This window comes from Orycteropus afer, unplaced genomic scaffold (assembly GCF_000298275.1).
Source record: "Orycteropus afer afer isolate SDZICR_OR568_19922 unplaced genomic scaffold, OryAfe1.0 scaffold00354, whole genome shotgun sequence".
In the NCBI taxonomy this organism is placed as follows: Eukaryota; Metazoa; Chordata; class Mammalia; order Tubulidentata; family Orycteropodidae; genus Orycteropus; species Orycteropus afer.
The window spans coordinates 2,974,811-2,993,856 of NW_006921941.1; the positions used below are offsets into that span (position 1 = coordinate 2,974,811).

At 52.9% G+C, this 19,046-nt stretch overlaps 4 protein-coding genes across 4 annotated transcripts; 2 read left to right on the forward strand and 2 right to left on the reverse strand.

Moving 5' to 3' along the window:
* The first annotated feature begins 2,065 nt into the window (after positions 1-2,065).
* Positions 2,066-3,488, forward strand: TLX2 (T cell leukemia homeobox 2). The gene is made up of 3 exons (XM_007952650.2): positions 2,066-2,450; positions 2,880-3,117; positions 3,272-3,488. Exons 1-3 carry the CDS (start codon positions 2,066-2,068, stop codon positions 3,486-3,488), a joined length of 840 nt encoding a protein of 279 aa, XP_007950841.1.
* Positions 3,489-5,709: 2,221 nt separating this feature from the next.
* On the reverse strand, positions 5,710-11,475 carry DQX1 (DEAQ-box RNA dependent ATPase 1). The gene is made up of 11 exons (XM_007952652.2): positions 11,239-11,475; positions 10,807-11,000; positions 10,027-10,411; positions 9,457-9,690; positions 9,263-9,362; positions 9,001-9,159; positions 8,724-8,915; positions 6,933-7,052; positions 6,566-6,756; positions 6,069-6,259; positions 5,710-5,863 (listed from the first exon to the last, which is right to left on the reverse strand). The coding sequence occupies exons 1-11, from the start codon at positions 11,473-11,475 to the stop codon at positions 5,710-5,712; spliced, it is 2,157 nt and encodes a 718-aa protein (XP_007950843.1).
* Positions 11,476-12,640: 1,165 nt separating this feature from the next.
* AUP1 (AUP1 lipid droplet regulating VLDL assembly factor) lies at positions 12,641-15,556 on the reverse strand. Its single transcript, XM_007952657.2, has 12 exons — positions 15,362-15,556; positions 15,145-15,282; positions 14,916-15,066; positions 14,538-14,722; positions 14,240-14,312; positions 14,077-14,150; positions 13,746-13,812; positions 13,537-13,639; positions 13,298-13,417; positions 13,087-13,202; positions 12,779-12,897; positions 12,641-12,677 (listed from the first exon to the last, which is right to left on the reverse strand). Exons 1-12 carry the CDS (start codon positions 15,409-15,411, stop codon positions 12,641-12,643), a joined length of 1,233 nt encoding a protein of 410 aa, XP_007950848.1. The 5' UTR covers positions 15,412-15,556.
* Positions 15,557-15,782: 226 nt separating this feature from the next.
* On the forward strand, positions 15,783-18,675 carry HTRA2 (HtrA serine peptidase 2). The gene is made up of 8 exons (XM_007952655.2): positions 15,783-16,285; positions 16,389-16,593; positions 16,683-16,877; positions 17,126-17,158; positions 17,381-17,486; positions 17,640-17,709; positions 18,330-18,425; positions 18,510-18,675. The coding sequence occupies exons 1-8, from the start codon at positions 15,783-15,785 to the stop codon at positions 18,673-18,675; spliced, it is 1,374 nt and encodes a 457-aa protein (XP_007950846.1).
* Positions 18,676-19,046: the final 371 nt, after the last annotated feature.

Genomic DNA, 19,046 nt, shown 5'->3' on the forward strand with positions numbered 1-19,046 from the left:
ATGATGAAGGCAGCCAAGGTAGGGGAGAGGATGTAACCTATTATTAATGCCCCCTCAACACTCACCCCCACCCACCCCTAATAATCAGGGTCCACCCCGTTCAGACTAAGGCTTCCTTTGAGAACACTGGGAGGCTAGCAGCTTTGGGTTGGAAGAGGGTCCACTCCCTTTTTTCTCCTCTTATCTTCCGGCCCAGATACCCAAATATCACTCCTCATTCCCAGGAGAGAAAAGACCTCCTCACCCTGCCCCAGGCGTCAGGCTGCCAGCCCATCTGCTGGGGAGAATGAAGGGGCAGAGTCTATCCCAGGGGATACTAGAAAATCAATTAGAAGATCCGTGCTCCTAGGGAGAACCACCTAGGAAACCTGGAAGGCATTTTGGCTCACAGTGGAAAACTATGGCTTGGAGCTGAGCACCAAGAGAGGCTGGAGGCGAGGGTGGTGCAGTGGGGCGGGGTCTTCAGACCACCTTGTGGATGAGGCAGCGGAGTTGCTCCCTCCGGTAGGGTACCCAGCCGCCGTGGGATGGTAGGAGCGCCCCCCCCCCCCGCGCCTAGTCTCACCGGCTCTGAGGCGCCACGGCCCCCCCGGGGCCCGGCCGGGCCGGAGAAGGTAATGTAATTCTGGTCCAGCTAACCCGATTATGGCGGCCTGCACCGGGCCGGACGGCGGCAGGGGCGGGTCTAAGGCGCAGGGGCCCGCCCGGCGGGGGTCCCATCCCGGGGAACACGAGGAGTTCACACACTTCCAGCTCTTGGGTCCACGGCCAGAGGTCACAAGGTCACCGAGCCCTCCAGTCTCCCTTCATCTCCGTTCTCCACCGAGCTCCAGGAGCAGTTTCTGGGGTTCCTGTGGGGTGGAGGGTCTATGGGAAATGAGATGGCCAGGATCCTCGGAAGGCCCCAGTGAGGTCTCACGTGTCGCCTGTGGGGATTTCCCCCTCTCACTTTTGAGGGGTGGGGGGCATGTAATAATAGATTTCCTAGGCGTGGAGGGGCAGAGTCCCGCTGCGGGCTTTCCCGCACTTAAGGAACCAAAGCAGAAAGCCCGCCTCAAGCTCCCACAGTCCAGAACTGGCCAGGATTGAGCCGCGGGTTCACTTTCCTCCGATTTCGGAAAATCGAAATTTTAAGAAACACGGGGCTCCGATTAATAGCGCACCCAGATGCGACTGCGGGGCCCCTATGGAAGAGGCAGGAGGGTGCACCAGGATCACCGATCCAAGGTGGTTGTCCCCACCCTTACTCCACCGGACACATCCTGCCACCCCCTTCCCACACCTGTCCTCTTCCCCGAGCCTCCAGCTCGTCGGGCGCCGTTCCACAGCCACTTCTCATCGCAGCAGGGAAGCCACAACGAGATTTGATCTTCGAGGGCATGTAGGCGGGGGCTACAACGAATCCGGGAGTCTGCAAGCAGGACCCATCGGGCGGCGAAGAATAAGGGCTGGGGGAGGAGGCACCTGCCGAGGAAGACGAGGCCGAGGAAGTCCAAAGACGGAGGCCAGTGAGGATGGAGGGACCGTTAGCATCTCGGCTGACTCAGCTCCAGCTGGGAGCCTGGTTCCTAACGCCCTCGCCACCTCCCCCCACCCCCATCCCTGCGGGTCAGTCTTCAAGCTTGGCGCAAGCAGGCGTCTCTTCCCCTTTAACAGGCCCGGCCCCGCCCCTGCCCTACCCCCAGCCCCCACTACCCACCCGGGGCTGATCTGTCAGTCACAGCCCCAGCCGTTGCCGGCCAACCCTCTCCACCCTGGACTCGGGCAGCGACCCGGCACCCCAGCGTCCATCTGCGGCTCAGAGCCAGCAAGGGCTCTCCTGGGGCCCCGGCTCCCTGCTTTTCCCGGGATGAGAGTCTCTACGCGGACCGTGGACAGCGGAGCGCACGGGCGCGGCTGCTCCCTGTGCACAGGGATGCTGCTGTCACAGGGGCCCCAAGGCCCCGCGGTGGCTAGCCCCGCGGGTCCCTGAAACCGCTGTCCTGAGCACGCCGCCGCCGGGCTCCCGGAGCAGGGCGCACTCCCCAATCGCTGAACCTCCCGAGGTCCTCTCTGGCCCGGACCCATGGAGCCGGCTGTTCTGGCTCCACACAACCTCCCGCACCACGAGCCAATCAGCTTTGGCATTGATCAGATCCTGAGCGGTCCCGAACCCCAGGGGGGCAGCCTAGGCCCCGGCCGCGGGGGCCCGGGTCACGGGGAGAACGCGGCGTTCTCGGGTGGATTCCACGGAGCCTCGGGTTATGGCCCGGCGGGTTCGCTGGGCCCGCTGCCCGGCAGCTCCGGCGTTGGCCCAGGCGGCGTGATCCGCGTTCCGGCTCACCGCCCGCTGCCCGTGCCGCCGCCTGCGGTGCCTGGGCCCTCGGGTTTGGGCGGCGCCGGGGGCCTAGCTGGACTCACCTTCCCCTGGATGGACAGCGGCCGCCGCTTCGCCAAGGACCGGCTCACGGGTGAGGTTGTCCGGCCCCTCCAAACTCATGCTCCATGTTGACACAGTTTCCTTGTCTCTGATCCTTCTGCCTCAACCCCAGAGCCCTTTTCAGTGTGTGCCCTCCGGCTTATCCCAGGGGATCCTCCCCTAACTCGGATCCCTTGATCTGGCCGCTGAGAGGCGACCGGGATGGAGCTGCCGTCGGTGCCTGCACCTCCCTCTACCGTCCCACTGTCCACACCGCGGGGAGGGGAGCATGCTGTTATGGGGGCTGTCTCTCCCTCACTCCAGGGGGAGAAACGTTTCTTCCGAGGCCCTTTTTGGTTTAGGGACCTCCACTGATGGTGGGCCAATCTTGGGGTCCGGGAATTCTGCAGGCGTGAACAACCGCGCTCTCTTCTCAGTGGCCCCCCGCAAACTCGGCCCTGGTCCTTCGTCCTCCCCGCAGCTGCACTCTCGCCCTTCTCTGGGACGCGCCGCATAGGTCACCCGTACCAAAACCGGACCCCCCCGAAACGGAAGAAGCCGCGCACGTCCTTCTCACGCTCGCAGGTGCTGGAGCTAGAGCGACGTTTCCTGCGCCAGAAGTACCTGGCCTCCGCCGAAAGGGCGGCGCTGGCCAAGGCCCTGCGCATGACCGACGCACAGGTCAAGACCTGGTTCCAGAATCGGCGCACCAAGTGGCGGTGAGGCGCGGGCTGGGCGAAGGCGGGCTGACACTCGAGGGCAGGTCCAGGTGGCAGTTAGGCACCAAGTGTGCAAGGGTGGGTTGGGGCTCACGAACCAGACCCACTGGCGGGGAGGCGAGGCCTAGCTGATGTCACATCTCTGCCCGCCCAGGCGCCAGACGGCCGAGGAGCGCGAGGCCGAGCGGCACCGCGCGGGCCGCTTACTCCTGCACCTGCAGCAGGACGCTCTGCCGCGGCCCCTTCGGCCACCACTGCCCCCGGACCCGCTCTGCTTGCACAACTCGTCGCTCTTCGCGCTTCAGAACCTGCAGCCCTGGGCCGAGGACAACAAGGTGGCCTCCGTGTCTGGGCTTGCTTCGGTGGTGTGAGCGAAGCTCGCTGGACCTGCCGAGCGCTCTTTTTCGGACCGAGGCGCTTCCTGGAGCACCCCGCCAGGGTCGGTGGAGCGCGAGGCTGCCCCCTCTCGCTGTCTTGTAGCAGCGGTGCATGTAAGAAGCAGCCGCCCTTGAGGCTATCGTCGAGGGCTCGTAGGGCATCTGCAGGCTCCCAGGCGGACGTTGAGCCACCCTACCTGCCCACTCAGACTCGGAATTTCCCGCCATTTCTCAACGGCCGTTGCGCCGGATGGAACCTAAAGCACCAAGGGGGCGGGACCTGTGGGCTGGTAGCCAATGAGGTACTGGGAGGAGGGCGGGCTGGCCAACGGGAGCTGTTCCCCGGAGAGACTCGGGATTTGGCCGGGTGGATGGGTCGCGAGCTCCGGTTTTAGGCGGGAGCAGCGTCTGAGTCGATGCTGCGAAGGGGCAGCCGAGTCTCGCGCCAGCTGTGTCTATATAGAAAGCTGTGAAGAAAGGAAGACACTAACGACAGCAAAGGAATGAAAGAGGTGCCTCGCCGGAGTGCCGGGAGTATGTGTCTGGAACCAGAGTTGTCCACGCTGGGCACCTCATCTCTCAACTGTAAAATAATCGCTAAGGATTCCTTGCAGCAACAAAACTGACTATGAGTCTCATGTTGTCTTGTGTGTTCAGCCTGCTGACTATCTCCTCCCACTTGATCCTCACAACGTGCCTGGAAGGTAGGCCAGACAGATATATTATACACCAAAGGAAAGAGGAAATCTGGTGAAATTAATCTGGCTCTGGTATCTACCAAAGAGGAGACGAGGAAATGGTGGACAAAGTTAATGGGCTCAGTGGAATTAGGGTGAGACGAATTTGGTGAATAATTTAGAAGTAACAGGGCTAAGAAGTGTCAAAAATAATTCCAAGGTTGGAAATGTGGAGCAGGAGGAAGTCAGTGATACTATGGATAATGAAGGGGAAACTGGGAAGACTGGAGCAAGATTACCTGTAGGCAAACTAGCTCCTATAGAGATAATAAATTCTGGACAGTACCTTTATCAAAGGGCTTTGAACTGGTTCATTCCAGTTTGAGCCCTGCTGAGAATTTTCATTTCCACCTCAGATATACTGACTCAGAATCTACAGTTTAACAAGAGCCCCAATGGATTCTTCTGTATACTTGAGGATCTTGTTAAACTGTAGATTCTGATTCAATGTATCTGGAGTAGAAATGCAAATTCTCAGCAGAAGGTCAAACAAGAATGAATTGGTTTGAAGCTCTGCTTTGCTAGAGGTCAGCTGTCAACCACATAGGGTGTAGATAGATGAAATGATGAGAACAGATAGAATCTCCAAGGGAGAGCACTCTGAGGAGAAAAGCAGAGTCCCAAGGACTTTCTTTCCATCAAATTCTACATATTTACAATGTGCAACATGCTGGATGATATAAAAATTAATAGTCCAAGGGAAGAAAAGGGGATGTAGTGCCCAGCTTGAAAGAAAGGAGAACATGATATCTCTGAAGTTGTTTGAAAAGACTTTTAGCTTGTGGGTAGGTCAGGGGCTGCTTAGAAAGTTGTTGGAAAGTTGAAAAGATAGTTGCAATAGACTTAAGATTTAAAAAGAAGCAAGATTTAAGTTGTATGAGGACAAAAGGGAACATTTTGTCGGAGCCTGATTACACCCTCATTTCTTTCTCCCGTTGGGGCTGGAGCAATGTGACAGAAGGAAGTGAGCGATAGGCAAGGCCAGAGGCCAGCTGTAGCCAAACTGCTTATCTTCTGTGCTAATGACAGCTATGTCAGTCATAGTGTAAAGACTTGACCAGAGTTAGGAACCAGGCAGGGGGCAATGACTAGAGGAGTTTGCCGTGGATCTTTGATATAGTATCATCTCTGACTCATGGATGTTGTATATGGTGCTGCAGAACCGAACTCAAATTTGGGGTCACTGAAAAGTTTTTTATAGAGCAATAGGGAGCACAAGGTTGGGTTTGACTTAAGTTGGGGGAGGAGCATGTCACTTCCTCTCCAAGCCACTTTCCTCTGGCTAAGGAAAGGGTCTACATTATATAAACTGTAGCTTACCCCATTCTCTCTACTCCCAGTCCACCATTTTTTGGGACTCAGGCTCCAGGCTTTACACTTGATCCTAAGCTTTGGGCTTTAAAATCTGGATGCCTTGGTGCTAGCCCAAGGGAGGATCTAATGTGAGGCGATGAGGTCAGTTTCATTCCTTAGGCAGGTCACTGCAGGACACAGGCATTTCTGAGTTCCTGGGTGGAGGATTCACTCCCTGCTAAAGAATCTGTCATTTCTTCCCTCAGCTGGTTCAGGAGATCTCTGCTCTCACTGGGAGGTAAGTTACTCAGGAAGTATGGGGGTGCCAGCTCCACCAGCCTGTCAGAGAGAGTCATAATTAGATGATCTATCTTCTCTTATAATGTAGATTTTAAAACTTTTCACCATCTCTACCACAAACCCTCTCCTCTCAAAGAATACTTTACCACAGACCACAAAGATTCCCTCCTTCTCTGAATTCCCAGCCATAATTTGGTCCCAGGGAGAGGAATGGGCAATGTAGGAGGGGTGTCAGGGAACTCACATCTGTGGTTGAATCTCAGAAACAATGGAAAGGCAGTTGTCTTTGGAAATGGAGAAATTGTGGTAAAGCACCCAAGGTGGGGGTCTGGCTGGGGCCCTGCGGCTTCTGTAGCAGCAATAAGGGGAGAGCTGGGCCACATGCTTATGGGTTAGAAGCAGGTAATTTCCAGTTCCATCTGTGTCTCGGGCCACCTCATTGAAAAGACAAGATATTAAAGGAATAAGTGAGAGGGGAGAGGCAGACAGTAGGAAAAAAAAAGGGGGGGAACTGAGTAAGGGCAGGGGTGTGTGTGTGTGCAGAATCAAAAGTAAAGTATTACCTCTAAATGTTAGGCAGTCCTTACCATACCATATGGCATTTCCATAGCCCTTTGTACCCCAAAACCTCAAAGGAGAAGTCTCTCCTGGTTCCAAAGAATTCTCCAAGTTTCAGAGATGGCATACCAATATTTGCTCCCCCTGCCTCTCCTCACCCTCACCCCAACCCTTTCCCCTAACCTGGAGGAAGTATCCTGACACCAGTGCTTTTTGAAGGTCTCTACGGTTCTGCTCAGAGCCAAAAGCTGGTTGGGACAAGGGGAGTTCAATTTGATGCATGAGTTCTAGGAGCTCTCCCCGAACTTTACGGGCTTGGCACAATGCTGCCCAGTTTAGACCCCGAGCCTGGCACCAAGCTTCATCCTCCCCACCTAAGAGAAGAAAGGAACCAGCTACAATTAAAGTCCCTGAGACCCCTAAAAGAACCCAACCCTTGGCCACAGAGCCTCCTCCTCCTTGGCACAGACATTTGTCAGCTGGTTGCACATTACTTCCCTTCTCTGGGGAATCTGGAATTCCATAAGAGGGTGCAGAGTGAGCCACTCACTCTGTATAAAGGCTTCATACACCTGAATCAGGGAGCTGTGGTCACCATCTGCATGCTCCAGGGCACGGCGCAGAGCAGCTTCTTCTGCACAGAGTGGAGGATGGGTAAACCCAGGGGCAGCTGGAAAGAGAAGAAAGGAAAGTCATTTTAGGGAATCAGAAAGGACAGCAGTACAGTATTTGGTGAAGGTGTAGATCTGAAGAGGTAGAAGCATCTGTTTGGGAGCTTTATTCAAAACACAGATAGATACTAGGAGCCACACACTTTATTAGACATTGAGGATAAGTAAATAAAGACCATCTCTACCCTCAGAATCTGCTTAGAAACTGGTGGGAGAGACCAACAGGTAAGCAAACTCGATAAGCATGATAGATATATGATATTCTGGAAGCAAAATGAGGGGCACCTCATTCAGCCTTTGGGTGGGAAGGAAGGTGTTATGGGAAAAGAAGAAAACCCTAGGGCCAATATTTGAAGTCTGAGAATGAATTAGCTCAGTGGTGAAGGGGTGGGGTGGAGAGTATATTCTAGACTGTGGGAACAGCATGGCACAGAATTAATATCATGGCCTATCTGGAGGACTGCAAGCTGCTTAATATGGAATGGAGGGAATGGCCTGTGTGGCAGAGTGGAAGGAGATAAAGCTGGAGAGGTGGGTATAGGCCAGGTTGTGAAAGGCTGCATGTGTTGTGCAAAGGAATTTACATTCTGTCTGTCTTGAGCTGTTGAAAAGGAGTTCTTAAGTGAAGGGAGTCCCACGTGTTCCAAAAAGCTGTTTCCAAAAATATCGTTTAAAAAACTCACAGTCATAAGAATCTAACATTGGTACTGGCAGTGAATGTGAAGAGATGAATTAAAACAAAAAACAAGCTAGTAACTTGGAGAAAGATTAATCTAGAATTATGGTAGTGGACCTGCAGAGATAATGGTGTTATCTGAAATTGAGAATACAGAGGAACAGATTTTGTGGTGGTGGTGAGAGGGTATTTAAGAGAGTGCATACTGATTTGAGGTACTGTGGACTACTCTGGTAGAAATCAGGAGTCAAGTATTAGATCTAATATAATATCTTAGTCACAGTAGATCTAAGATCCAGAAGAATGGTATTGTCAGGGAGATACAGATTTTGGAAGTTTTAAGTATAAAGATGGCAGTACAAACCATGGATGTTGATGAATGTGCTGAGAGTTCAGGGAATGAGAAGATACAAGGGGCAAGGTAAGAATGCTGAGGACCAATTTACAGTGGATGAGCAGAGGCCCAACAACATAAGGAAGAGATTAAGGAAATGGCTAGAGAAGTAGGATTAAAACCACAAAGAGTAGTATCACAGAGGCTCAGGAAGGGGGCAGTTTCAAGGTGGGAATTGGTCAGCACTCTCAATTGTCAAAAGAAGTTTATAAAGAATAAGGGCTCAAAAGTGTCCATTGGATTAGGGAGGTCACTGGTATGCTTGAAGCGGTTTCAGTGTGTGCTGGGTTCTGAAGGTGGAAAGTAGTGGGTGAAGAATACATTAGATAGAAAAGGACAGAGATTAAGTTGTATACTTAAAGGAGAGAGGGGTATATGAATCTTAATAATAACAGACGGGAGAGATGTAATCAAGGGGCAGGAACCAGCAGAGAGAAACAGCTAAAGGAACAGGAGCGGAATAATAGATTAAGTCTGGTTCTTTAGGCACTGTGAGGGGTGGGAATTTAGAGCACAGAGGAAAGGGCTAGCCTGAGGAGTAGCAAAATACAAAGGGGAAGAATTTAGTGGCTGCTGGAGCCAGAGGGAGGGGATTTATACCAGTGAGCATGGCTGCGAGAGTGAGCATCTCATCCACACAGCCAAACTCGCAGGAAGCCAGCAGGGCTTTGGCCAATTCAGGGGGCAGGGGGAACTCGGATAGGATGACTCCCAAGTCTGATAGGTCACCATCATCATCCAGGGCAGCCAGATAGTCTAAGTCTTCCAGTGCCTGCATCAGTGCTTCAGGAGCTGGCAAGGAAATAGGGCTTAACAGGGTCTGAGGCCTCAGAGCCTGGTACTCAGATGGCAGGATTTGGGCAGGGGGGTTGTTCACCTGGCCGGTCCAGGAAGTGCCACTCTCCTGGCTCTGCAATCTGTCTCCTTTTTAGTAGTAATATCAAGGGGCTCAGATTCTCCTCACACACTCTGGGTTGGGGCATGAGGGGAGCCTCTAGTTCTAAGAAGGACTCAGGATATAGGCAGATACAGGATCCTAAGGGGAAAAAAATCCAGGAAATATTACTGCTATAGATTTCTTAGGGCTGTGTGTTGGTGACTCTTCTCAGGTTTGCTCTCAGGGAGGGTAAAGCTCATACCTGATGGGAACCCTCTTGCCCGCAATTGTCTTGCCTCTGCCTGACGCTTGCTGATGCGCCTCAATACTTGGGATTCTGCTCGGATCTGAGGATTGTAAACCTGACACCCGTACCCCCCAACCAAGGTCAAGACAGATCAGAGTGGGCCTTTTCTATTCTTACCTCCACATCCCCCCTCCGTCTCTCTCACTCACACTTCGAAGCTCCAATCCTGAGTCAATGACATGTCGGATGGAAGGGAGGGAGAAGGAGAAGTCAGCCAGCCAGTGACTGACTACGATTTTCCGGGCACTGGCATCTGTGTCCTCATATAGAGCCTGAACAGCATGACCGCAGCTTAGGTGAAGGGGCAGCAACTGTAGGTGAGGCCCTTGGGGGTTCTGGGATGCCACCTCCCTGGACAAGGATTCACAGCACAGGGAAATTTCCTGAGGAGAGGGGTGGGGTATTAGGACAGTTCTTATCTTAGATCCTAGACCTCTTCTGAAAAACTGATGAAAATTGTGGCCCTTCCTTTTACCCTGAAAAATGTACATACTCATACAACTGGGAGTGTTAATTTTAGCAGTTCAGTGAACCACAAATCTCTTCAATAGAGGGAATTGGGAAGAGGGCAGTAGACTTCTTTACCCTGAGATAAACTTGAGTTTTTTCCATAATACCTCAGCAGAGTAATAAACACTGTAACTCCACTGTTGTTCCCTTTTCCCCAGGACAGGAAGGTGGCACACACGAGCACCCCCTTTTGTAGTCCGTTTTTTTACCTCTTCGCTGGGCAGGTACACTAGCACGTCACCTGGAGCTTCCTCTTGGCACAGCGCAAGCACAGCCTGGCAGGCGGCTTCCACCCGGTCTGCTGGGACAGTGTCCCTGTAGATGAGGGTGGGACTCCCGCAAGGCTTTCTGGGGACATACACAATAGGGGCATTGTCCCAGAAGTCTTGGAGCTTGGACTCAAGGGCTGGATCAGATACCACAACTATTCTGAGGTCCCCTGGGAGATTTCCCAGCTTGGCATCTCGCAATAGCCCCTGGAGTAAATCCGAGGCCACTGACCGCTCCTGGACCTCATCCAACACTAGCACGTCCCAGGCTCCAGTGCCCCGGGTTGAGGCCACCTCCTGCAAAAGCAGCCTGTCCCAGCAGAACCTGTTGACATTGGTGTGAACAGGTGAGTCAGTGTGGACACAAGCCAGCCCCAGAAGTCTAGTGGAGCTTCTCCCCCAGGGGACCTAGATGTTAATGTTGAAGGTAAGAAAAAGACCCTGTGACTGACTTCCTGAGCCTGTGGACCCATAATTGTGTCCCCACAACCCCACTGAATACACTGTTCACAGGCTATACACCAGCTCAGAAAGCAGTATTTTCACAAATGTCTAAGGTTCCTAGGTGGTTAAAAGGGCTTAATTTAGCAGTTGCTTATCTGTCTGATTTGGGCTGTCAATATGAGTTGGGCTGAGGTAGAGTATAGTGGGATGACAGAGGCACTGGTTTATACAGAGGGAGGAGGGATTCAATTTGGTCAGGCCTGGAGGAGGCCCCACCTGAGCAGAGTGTTGGGCCCAGTGCAGTCCTCCTGGGGGATGCTGTATCCAACCTCATGACCTAGGGTCAGGTCCATCTCATCCGCAACCCGCACAGCCAGGCTCAGTGCTGCCAGAGGGTAGGGCTGAGTGACTGTTACTTGGCCCTTCTGGAAACCCCTGGCCAGTGCAAACTCTGCACACCATTGAGGGATCTGGGATAGGCAAGGACAACCAGTTAGGGAGATGGACTTCAGTCAAGACATGCTGGGGGAACTATGGCCAATTTAATCTTTTCTTTAGGGAGCCCTCTGATCCTTCACCAACCATGCTGGAGCCAACCTATCTCCCTTTGCCCATCTCCCTATGACCTCACACAGCCCAGTACCCCTTGCTTAGGGAAGGGACAGTTCCATAGTCCCTCCCTTTGTCCACTCCCAGAATCTCTCCCACCTGGGTGCTCTTGCCAGAGCCAGGCTCCCCAGATACCAACACCACTCCGCTGGGACTATTCTCCAACTGCTCCAAGAAGATAAATCGAGCAGCCCAGATAGGCAAGGCTCTCCGCTGCTCAAGCAACTTGTAGTAGCGGGAAGAGAAGGGGAGCCCATCAAAGGGATTCACAGCCAGTTCAGACTCCCCAGGGCTTTGACTGGACTCTTCTGCCAGCCCAAGGGGCTGTGAGGTCATGGTGGATATTGGGTAGGACCTATAGAAGGCAGGGCAGCCAGTCAGGCCTCAAATTTGGCAACTGACACCAACTTCCCACTTTAGTCTGGATCCCGAACCTCTACCCTCAGGTGATGACCTAGGATCCATCCTCCCTAGTACTACTTGCCTACCAGGAAAAAGTGCTGAGTGTTTGAGTATCCAAGTAAAAGCCCCCCAAAACCAAACCCATTGCTGTGGACTCGGACTCACAGTGACCCTATAGGACACAGTAGAACTACCCTATAGAGTTTCCAACACTGTAAATCTTTCTCCCATGGAGTGGCTGGTGGGTTTGAAGCACCAACCTTTTGGTTAGCAGCCAAGTGCTTAACCACTGTGCCACCAGGGCTCCTCTCTCTAAGACACTATCAAATGTAGACGATTATCCTGTAGTCAGGTAGTAAATACCTTGTGACTAACGCAGAAATCCTCAGAGGGGTAAGAATCTGGGCAGCAAGGCAAAAAGAATCCTGGATTCAAACCTGCTTATAGCTCTGAGATACCAGGATGGCTGCCAGTTCCAGAAGCCACCAGCTAACTGCCACCAACCCTGACCTGTATAAAGTACAAAGGTAAATTCCGGCTCCACCCTGGGAGTTGTCTCAAACACAAATCCTAACCTGGTGTGGGGGTGGTACCATTTGCTCCACCCTATTTTACTTAGTCAGGAGCCTATGGTAAACAGGTTTCCGCCACTACACTGAGCATGTGTGAACCCTATATATGACATGTACTAGTGAAAGGCATCTTGGGACTTGTAGTTTTGTAGCTTCCCCCCCCTCACCCAAACCTGGGATAAACACCCAAGCAGCTGGGATCCAGTTGTTGTTGGGTTTTCAGTTCAGTTACACTTCCTTAGTATCACTCATCTCTCAGCCTTAAGGTGATTTCTGACATTCACCATAAACTCATAAGGAGGTCCTTGCTCCCATTACCCCAAGCAAGGAAAAGCCCCCTGTTCAGGGGGTTTTGAGACCCAAAGAAGCAACAAAGACCTTGAATGAAAACCCTGAATTTAATGTGATATTGGGGGAGCCCCAACCCTCCCTTTACACCACCCACCCATCCAGCCTGTTGTGAGTTGGGTGAGGGCTACCCCCAGTCTCCGTCCTGCGGCTCTGGGTGCCATCCTGTTCCTTTGAGTTCAGTCAGCCTCCTGGGCCTGTCTCTCTGTGAATCTCCTGTGGGACATAGAAGACATTGTGTGGGCTTTGCCATCTGAGCTCCAGGATTTCCATCTCCAGTCTGCTCCTTCCTACCTGTTGTCCTCTATCCTCCTCACCTTCTTGCATATTCATAAAGTGCCTGCTTGCGCTCCTGCAGGCTCTCCTGCCGGGCCCAGGAGGACTTGGCAAATGTTAGGGCTGTGGGCTGAGGGGTCACTGAGCCAGAGCTGGGGAACTGAGGTGATCACAATGTCAGAAGGCTTGCGAAGTCATCATCACTAAACTTGCATCGAGTGCCTACTTTGCAAGAGAGGCACTGTGCTAGCATCTCAGGATCAAAAAAGAGAGGTCAAGGCTAGGGAGCATTGAGGACTCCCCCTTCTCACCACAGTCTTGGAACTGACCCTCATTTTCTGGGTCTCACCTTCAGGGCAGAAGCACTAGGAAAGGACTGGGTCCCCTCTGTGAGCTCTTCAGGCATGAAGGCTACAGCCCCCTCAAGCAGATTAGTGATGGTCAAGTCTACACAGCCAGTCCTGGCTAGGGAGAATGGAAGAGAAAAAAAGAGTAGTTTCTGCTCACTTTTCTTCTCACAAACCACTTGTCTTCTTGTGTGAGGCCACCCTTTTCCATACCCAGGTCTCTTTGGATGACTCCCAGTGGCACATGGGGCAAAACCTCCTTGACTCTCTGAGCCAGAGTTGCCAGATGCACATCAGGAGAAGGGCCAGGGGAGGGAGGGGAAGAAGACTGGGCTGCAAAAAAGAAATGAGAAACATAGTGACTACAGAACTAGGAGGAAAAGTTGGCTAACTAGCAGAAAAGAAGAAAAAAAATCACAATAGGGTGAAAAATGTATATAAAGACCACACACCTGACTGGGTATGTAACCTGGGGTGTCTCTGTCGCTTCATATGCTCTGCTTTGTCTGCTGGAGTGAGCCGTGTTCCTGTCTGGCCCAATTCCTTGGCTACCAGCTAGGGAGCATTGGAAGGTCAGAAGTATAAAGTGAGCCCTCAAGCCTTTTTTCATCTTCCTTTAAGGAGAGAAACCCACCTCTACCCTACTTGTGTACCCCATCACCTGTTGTACCCGGAGAGCAAACTCCTCATTTCCCTCTCCCAGCTGGCGATGAACAGGACGGAGCCACCTACAAAAAAAAAAACACAAAAAAACCAATCCAGGGCCATGTTGTGAGCACCCAGGGTAAAGGCTGTCTTTCCCTCCTCACTGTTGGTACCTCTTCTTACGAGAAGTGGTGGTAAGGGTGTGAAGATAGTAAATACTTTGTGTTGCTTCTGTGGTACAACCTTGAAATTAAAAGATCTGCCAAGTAGAGAGGACAGAGATATCTACTTCTTTGACCTTGAAATGAGTTTCTCCCCAACCACCAAAAAGTGAGGATAGTTAGTACCTTACTTGATACAGTGTGAAAGGGACGAAAAGTGACCACAGCAGTTCTGAGACCCAGGAGGCATCTGACACCGTCTGAGGGAATGGAATGAAGTGAGGCCTGAGCTAGAGGTGGAAAACTTCTCCTCTTAGCCCTAGAAATTCCTTATACAACACATACTCACCACAGAGACCAGGGGTCTCTGAACTTTCAGGGTAAGAGGTTGTACGACATCGTGGATAGAAAATGGCCAAGAACTAGAAGGAAAAGAAGAGAACAGGATTGAAAGAAGAGTCCAGCTAGCCCAATCAACAAGTACTTGACTTAAAACAGGACCCTGTCAAACTGTACGACTATGTAGGCTGGGTATAAAGTGATCTGGGGGGCTTGGGGTGAGAAGGGCTAACCAGTAAGGTGAAAACCCAAGAGCCTCCAAACATGACCGTTTACCCAATTGGAGTCCAATACTTATGTTTATCCACCTGAAGTGCAGGAGCCCCTCCCGGCCATTTGTGGCCTCCTCCTCAGGGAACAACAGCAGAGGGGTGGCGGGAAACCTCGTGGAAGCGCAGAATCTCTTGAGTGATTCCACCAACTCCCCACGCCCATCCATCTCCATGAAGCCCCGAGACCAGCACACAAAGCTGGGAGGACTATTGAGCAGAGGCTGGAAAGAGGAACAGAAGAATAGAGAGAAATGAGAAAATCTGCTGTGTGAGGTGGAGAAGTGCGTTAAAAGTATCTCGTGGTCCTGAAGGGAAACTCGAGGAGGCAGGTGGAGGGACAGAAGGAAGTCTTAAGCTAGGTCCAAGGGAACCGCTTCTAGGGTGCTCTTTGGCTTTGGCTTCGTCCCCACTTACGGTGCTACAGCTGGTGAGCAGATTGACCATATTGTGGTCAAAAGGTGTCACGTGGTTGGAAATGAGAACTCTGACGCGGTGATCTCGGTGTCCTGAGTCCTCCTCCCGGGCCACGAGCCCCAGCACCGCACACATGGTCCGCACCACGAACCTGGAGACGTAGGCAGTGATGAATGCGTGGCCTCCGCCCGGCCCACCCCTGACCCTCCCCGAGCGCCTGGGTCCAAACCTGCGGAGGACGCTGTCTGGCAGCGCGCAGCTGACCAGGAAGACGTGGATCCCGAGAAACAGGCGCAGGACGAGGAGGCAGAACCCGACGGGCGCGTAGAGCAGTAGCGCGAGAAGCAAGAAGCCGTCACCCGGGAGCCTGTAGGCGAGACACAGGATGATCGTGCGCCGAAGCCGGGGGGACGCGGAAGTCCGCCCCTTCCCGCTGAGGCGCTTACCGGTGCGAGTCAAAGAGCCGCTCCGGCCCCGGTGCTGGGGGAGGCTCCATCGCTGCTGTTTTAGGAGAGCCCTGCTATTGCCGCCGCCATCTTCGCACCCCGCCGCAGGGTATACTGGGAAGGCGGAGTCTTTGGGCATCCGCCCAGTGTGTTGGAACCTGAAATCCAACACAGGCGCCCCGGAAGGGCTAGCGCTCCCAGCGTTCCCCGCGGCCCTTTGAGTCGCCTCAGAACTCAAGTCCCGTGAGGACCACAATTCCCAGAATTCACGGAGGCGGGGTCGTAGTCGCCTCTCGGAATCCTGGGTCCCGGCGTGCAGTTCTAGAGGACTTCAGGTACCAGCGTGCTATGCGTCCAGTCTGCATCTTCCAGGGCACCGCCTCTGAGTAGGGCGGGCGAGGAGACTGCCAAGGCGGAGCTGATGGCTGCGCTGAGGGCGGGGCGGGGTGCCGGCTGGGGCCTCCGGGAATGGCGGGCTTTAGGGGGGATTCGCTGGGGAAAGGGACCCCTGTTGACCCCTGACCTCCGGGGCTTGCTGACGTCAGGAACTTCTGACCCCCGGGCCCGGGTGACGTATGGGACCCCCAATCTCCGGGCCCCGTTGTCTGCAGGGTTCTCTGGGTCCCGGGCATGTCTGACTTCGGGGACCCCGGATCCCCGAACACGGCTAGCCGCTGAGATCCCGGATTCCCAGACTCGGGAGGCCTCAGGGGCTCCTGGGGTCCGTCTGGGTGTGTGGTTGGCAGTGGCCTTGGGCGCCGGAGGGGCTGTGCTGTTGTTGTGGGGCGGGGGGCGGGGTCCCCCGACCGTCCTTGCCGCGGTCTCTAGCCCGCCTCCCCCTTCTCCCCGGAGCCAGTACAACTTTATCGCAGACGTGGTGGAGAAGACGGCACCTGCCGTGGTCTATATCGAGATTCTGGGCCGGTAACGGTGGGGTAGACCGGGAGGCACCGAAGCCGCGGGCTGGAGGGTGGGCGAATAGGAGGGGTTAGAGCTTCTTCATATCCAAGCTATTCCTCCCGTCCAGGCACCCTTTCTCGAGCCGCGAGGTCCCTATCTCAAATGGTTCAGGATTCGTGGTGGCTGCTGATGGGCTCATCGTTACCAATGCCCATGTGGTGGCTGATAGGCGCCATGTCCGTGTGAGGCTGCCCAGCGGCGACACGTATGAGGCCATGGTCACAGCTGTGGATCCCGTGGCAGACATTGCTACCCTTAGGATTCAGACCGAGGTGGGAGTCAGGGTAGGCCAGGTCTGACTGGAGTTGTGAATTTGCTTCCATCTCCAGGTGACAGACCTTTTGCACCCATTCTCCCTTAGGAGCCTCTCCCCACACTGCCTCTGGGACGCTCAGCGGATGTCCGGCAAGGGGAATTTGTTGTTGCAATGGGAAGTCCCTTCGCGCTGCAGAACACTATCACATCCGGCATTGTCAGCTCTGCTCAGCGCCCAGCCAGAGACCTGGGATTGCCCCAAACCAATGTGGAATACATCCAGACTGATGCAGCTATTGATGTGCGTCCTGATGTGAGAGAAATGACAATCTAGGATGGGGGTAAAAGGGAAGTTGTGTGGTGCAGACACCACCTGTCATACCTAGTGGATAGCCTGCAAAAGCTTAGTCCCTTAAAAAAAAAAAAAAAAAGAATGTTGCTACTTATTCAGGGGCTGGGAAAGGAGATGAGAATTTGGAGAATGTCTACATCCTAGTCATGCCTCTAGCCTTGGAGTCCCAGGATTTCTTCCATTTTCTCCTCCCGCAGTTTGGAAACTCTGGAGGTCCTCTGGTGAACTTGGTGAGTAGGACAGCCTTCCAAGAACTCTGCCCCAGGTCAGTGTGGGAAGGGTGGATCTTCCCTAATTCCACGATATTTGGTCAAGTTTCTGAGCAGTCTTTTATTGGCTATCCCCCAGTATCCAGCCAGATCTCCCTAACACTCCCAGCTACTCTTGTTCAGGTGCTCCCCCATCCCCTACTATTTGTTTGGGCTAGGGAACAGGGGCCTGTGTCCCCGCAGGATGGGGAGGTGATCGGGGTGAACACCATGAAAGTCACAGCTGGAATCTCCTTTGCCATCCCTTCTGATCGCCTTCGAGAGTTTCTGCATCGTGGGGAAAAGAAGAGTGAGCTTGATTTAAGGGAGAAGGGAATTCCTTTAAGTGGTGGGTGGAGTATAAGGGAGGGGCATTCACCTGGATTTACTGGGAGAGGGATCTGCTGGGAGGAGGGGGAGGATGGATGTAGCTGGGTGGGCCTCATCCATTCCTCTATCACAGATTCTTGGTTTGGAGTCAGTGGGTCCCAGCGCCGCTACATTGGGGTGATGATGTTGACTCTGACTCCCAGGTATGAGTGTCGGGTAGAACCACCAGTGGGCAAAGGGCACCTTAGCTGGGCTTTGTTCTTATTCCTGTCTTTAAGCTGCCTTATACCTAGAGCTGTTAGAATAGTTGTCCCCTGTTATCATCTTGACTTTCTCCCCACTTTATTTTGCACACCTGCAGCCTAGATTGATTTTATCCTGTTACTGCTTTGACTTAAAGCCTTCAATCCATTAACCTCTATCTCCAACTCAACCTCTCAGACTATGCTTCTGTTACTTCCTAAATGAATACTGTTCCACCCAACCTTATTTCCTACTTTGTTTTTATTTATGCTGTTTTTGCTTATATAGTTAAATATCAGACTCATCTAATATTAAGTCCTCCTGTGTCCCAAAGTTTCTCTTAAGATTCTAGAATGACATTTGTGCTATTAACACTGTGTGTCATTTGGAATTCATTATCTTTTATGCATGTGTCACTTTCTAATTGCTAAAAAGCAGAAAGTTAATTGCCTTTGTGTCTGTAGTACCTAGCACACGCCATGTCCATAGAGTTGTCACTGTGTTGATGAGAGACTTAAGGTGAACCCATGATGGAGAAAGCACCTGAGTGTGGCTAACAGGGTGGTCTGTGTCCTTTCAGCATCCTTGCTGAACTACAACTTCGAGAACCAAGCTTTCCTGATGTTCAGCATGGTGTACTCATCCATAAAGTTATCCTGGGCTCCCCTGCACACCGGTGAGGGCAAGACTGCACTGTGTGTGTGTGTGTGCACATGTGTGCAAAAGAGCTGTACACTCCCTCCTTTCTCTTTCTTCCTAGGGCTGGTCTACGGCCGGGTGATGTGATCTTGGCCATTGGGGAGCAGCTGGTTCAAAATGCTGAAGATGTCTATGAAGCTGTTCGAACCCAATCCCAGCTGGCAGTAAGGATCCGGCGGGGACCAGAAACACTGACCTTATATGTGACCCCTGAAGTCACAGAATGAAGGGATCAGCAAGGGTCTGAGGCTCCTGCTCTGATTTCCTCCCTGCCTTCCTGGCCTGGGATCCTAGGGCACGTCGGCAAAGGACTAAATGAACCAGTGGAGGGCAGGTCCCTCCAGCCACCAGCACCAATCCCTGGGTTGAAGACTCACAAAAACACTTTTTATATAAAATAAAATTATATCTAGCAACATGTTATAGTCAAAACAAGGGGAGGGGGCTGGATTTTCCCTCACCAAAAGCTAGAGGTAAGGCTGTATCCCCCTCTGAACTGAGGAAGATACTGGAGCTGACCGTCCTGATCTTCCTGTTCAAGATAACTAGCCACAGCCATCCATCATTATGGGCAGTTAGACACTGCTTTGTGATAGGC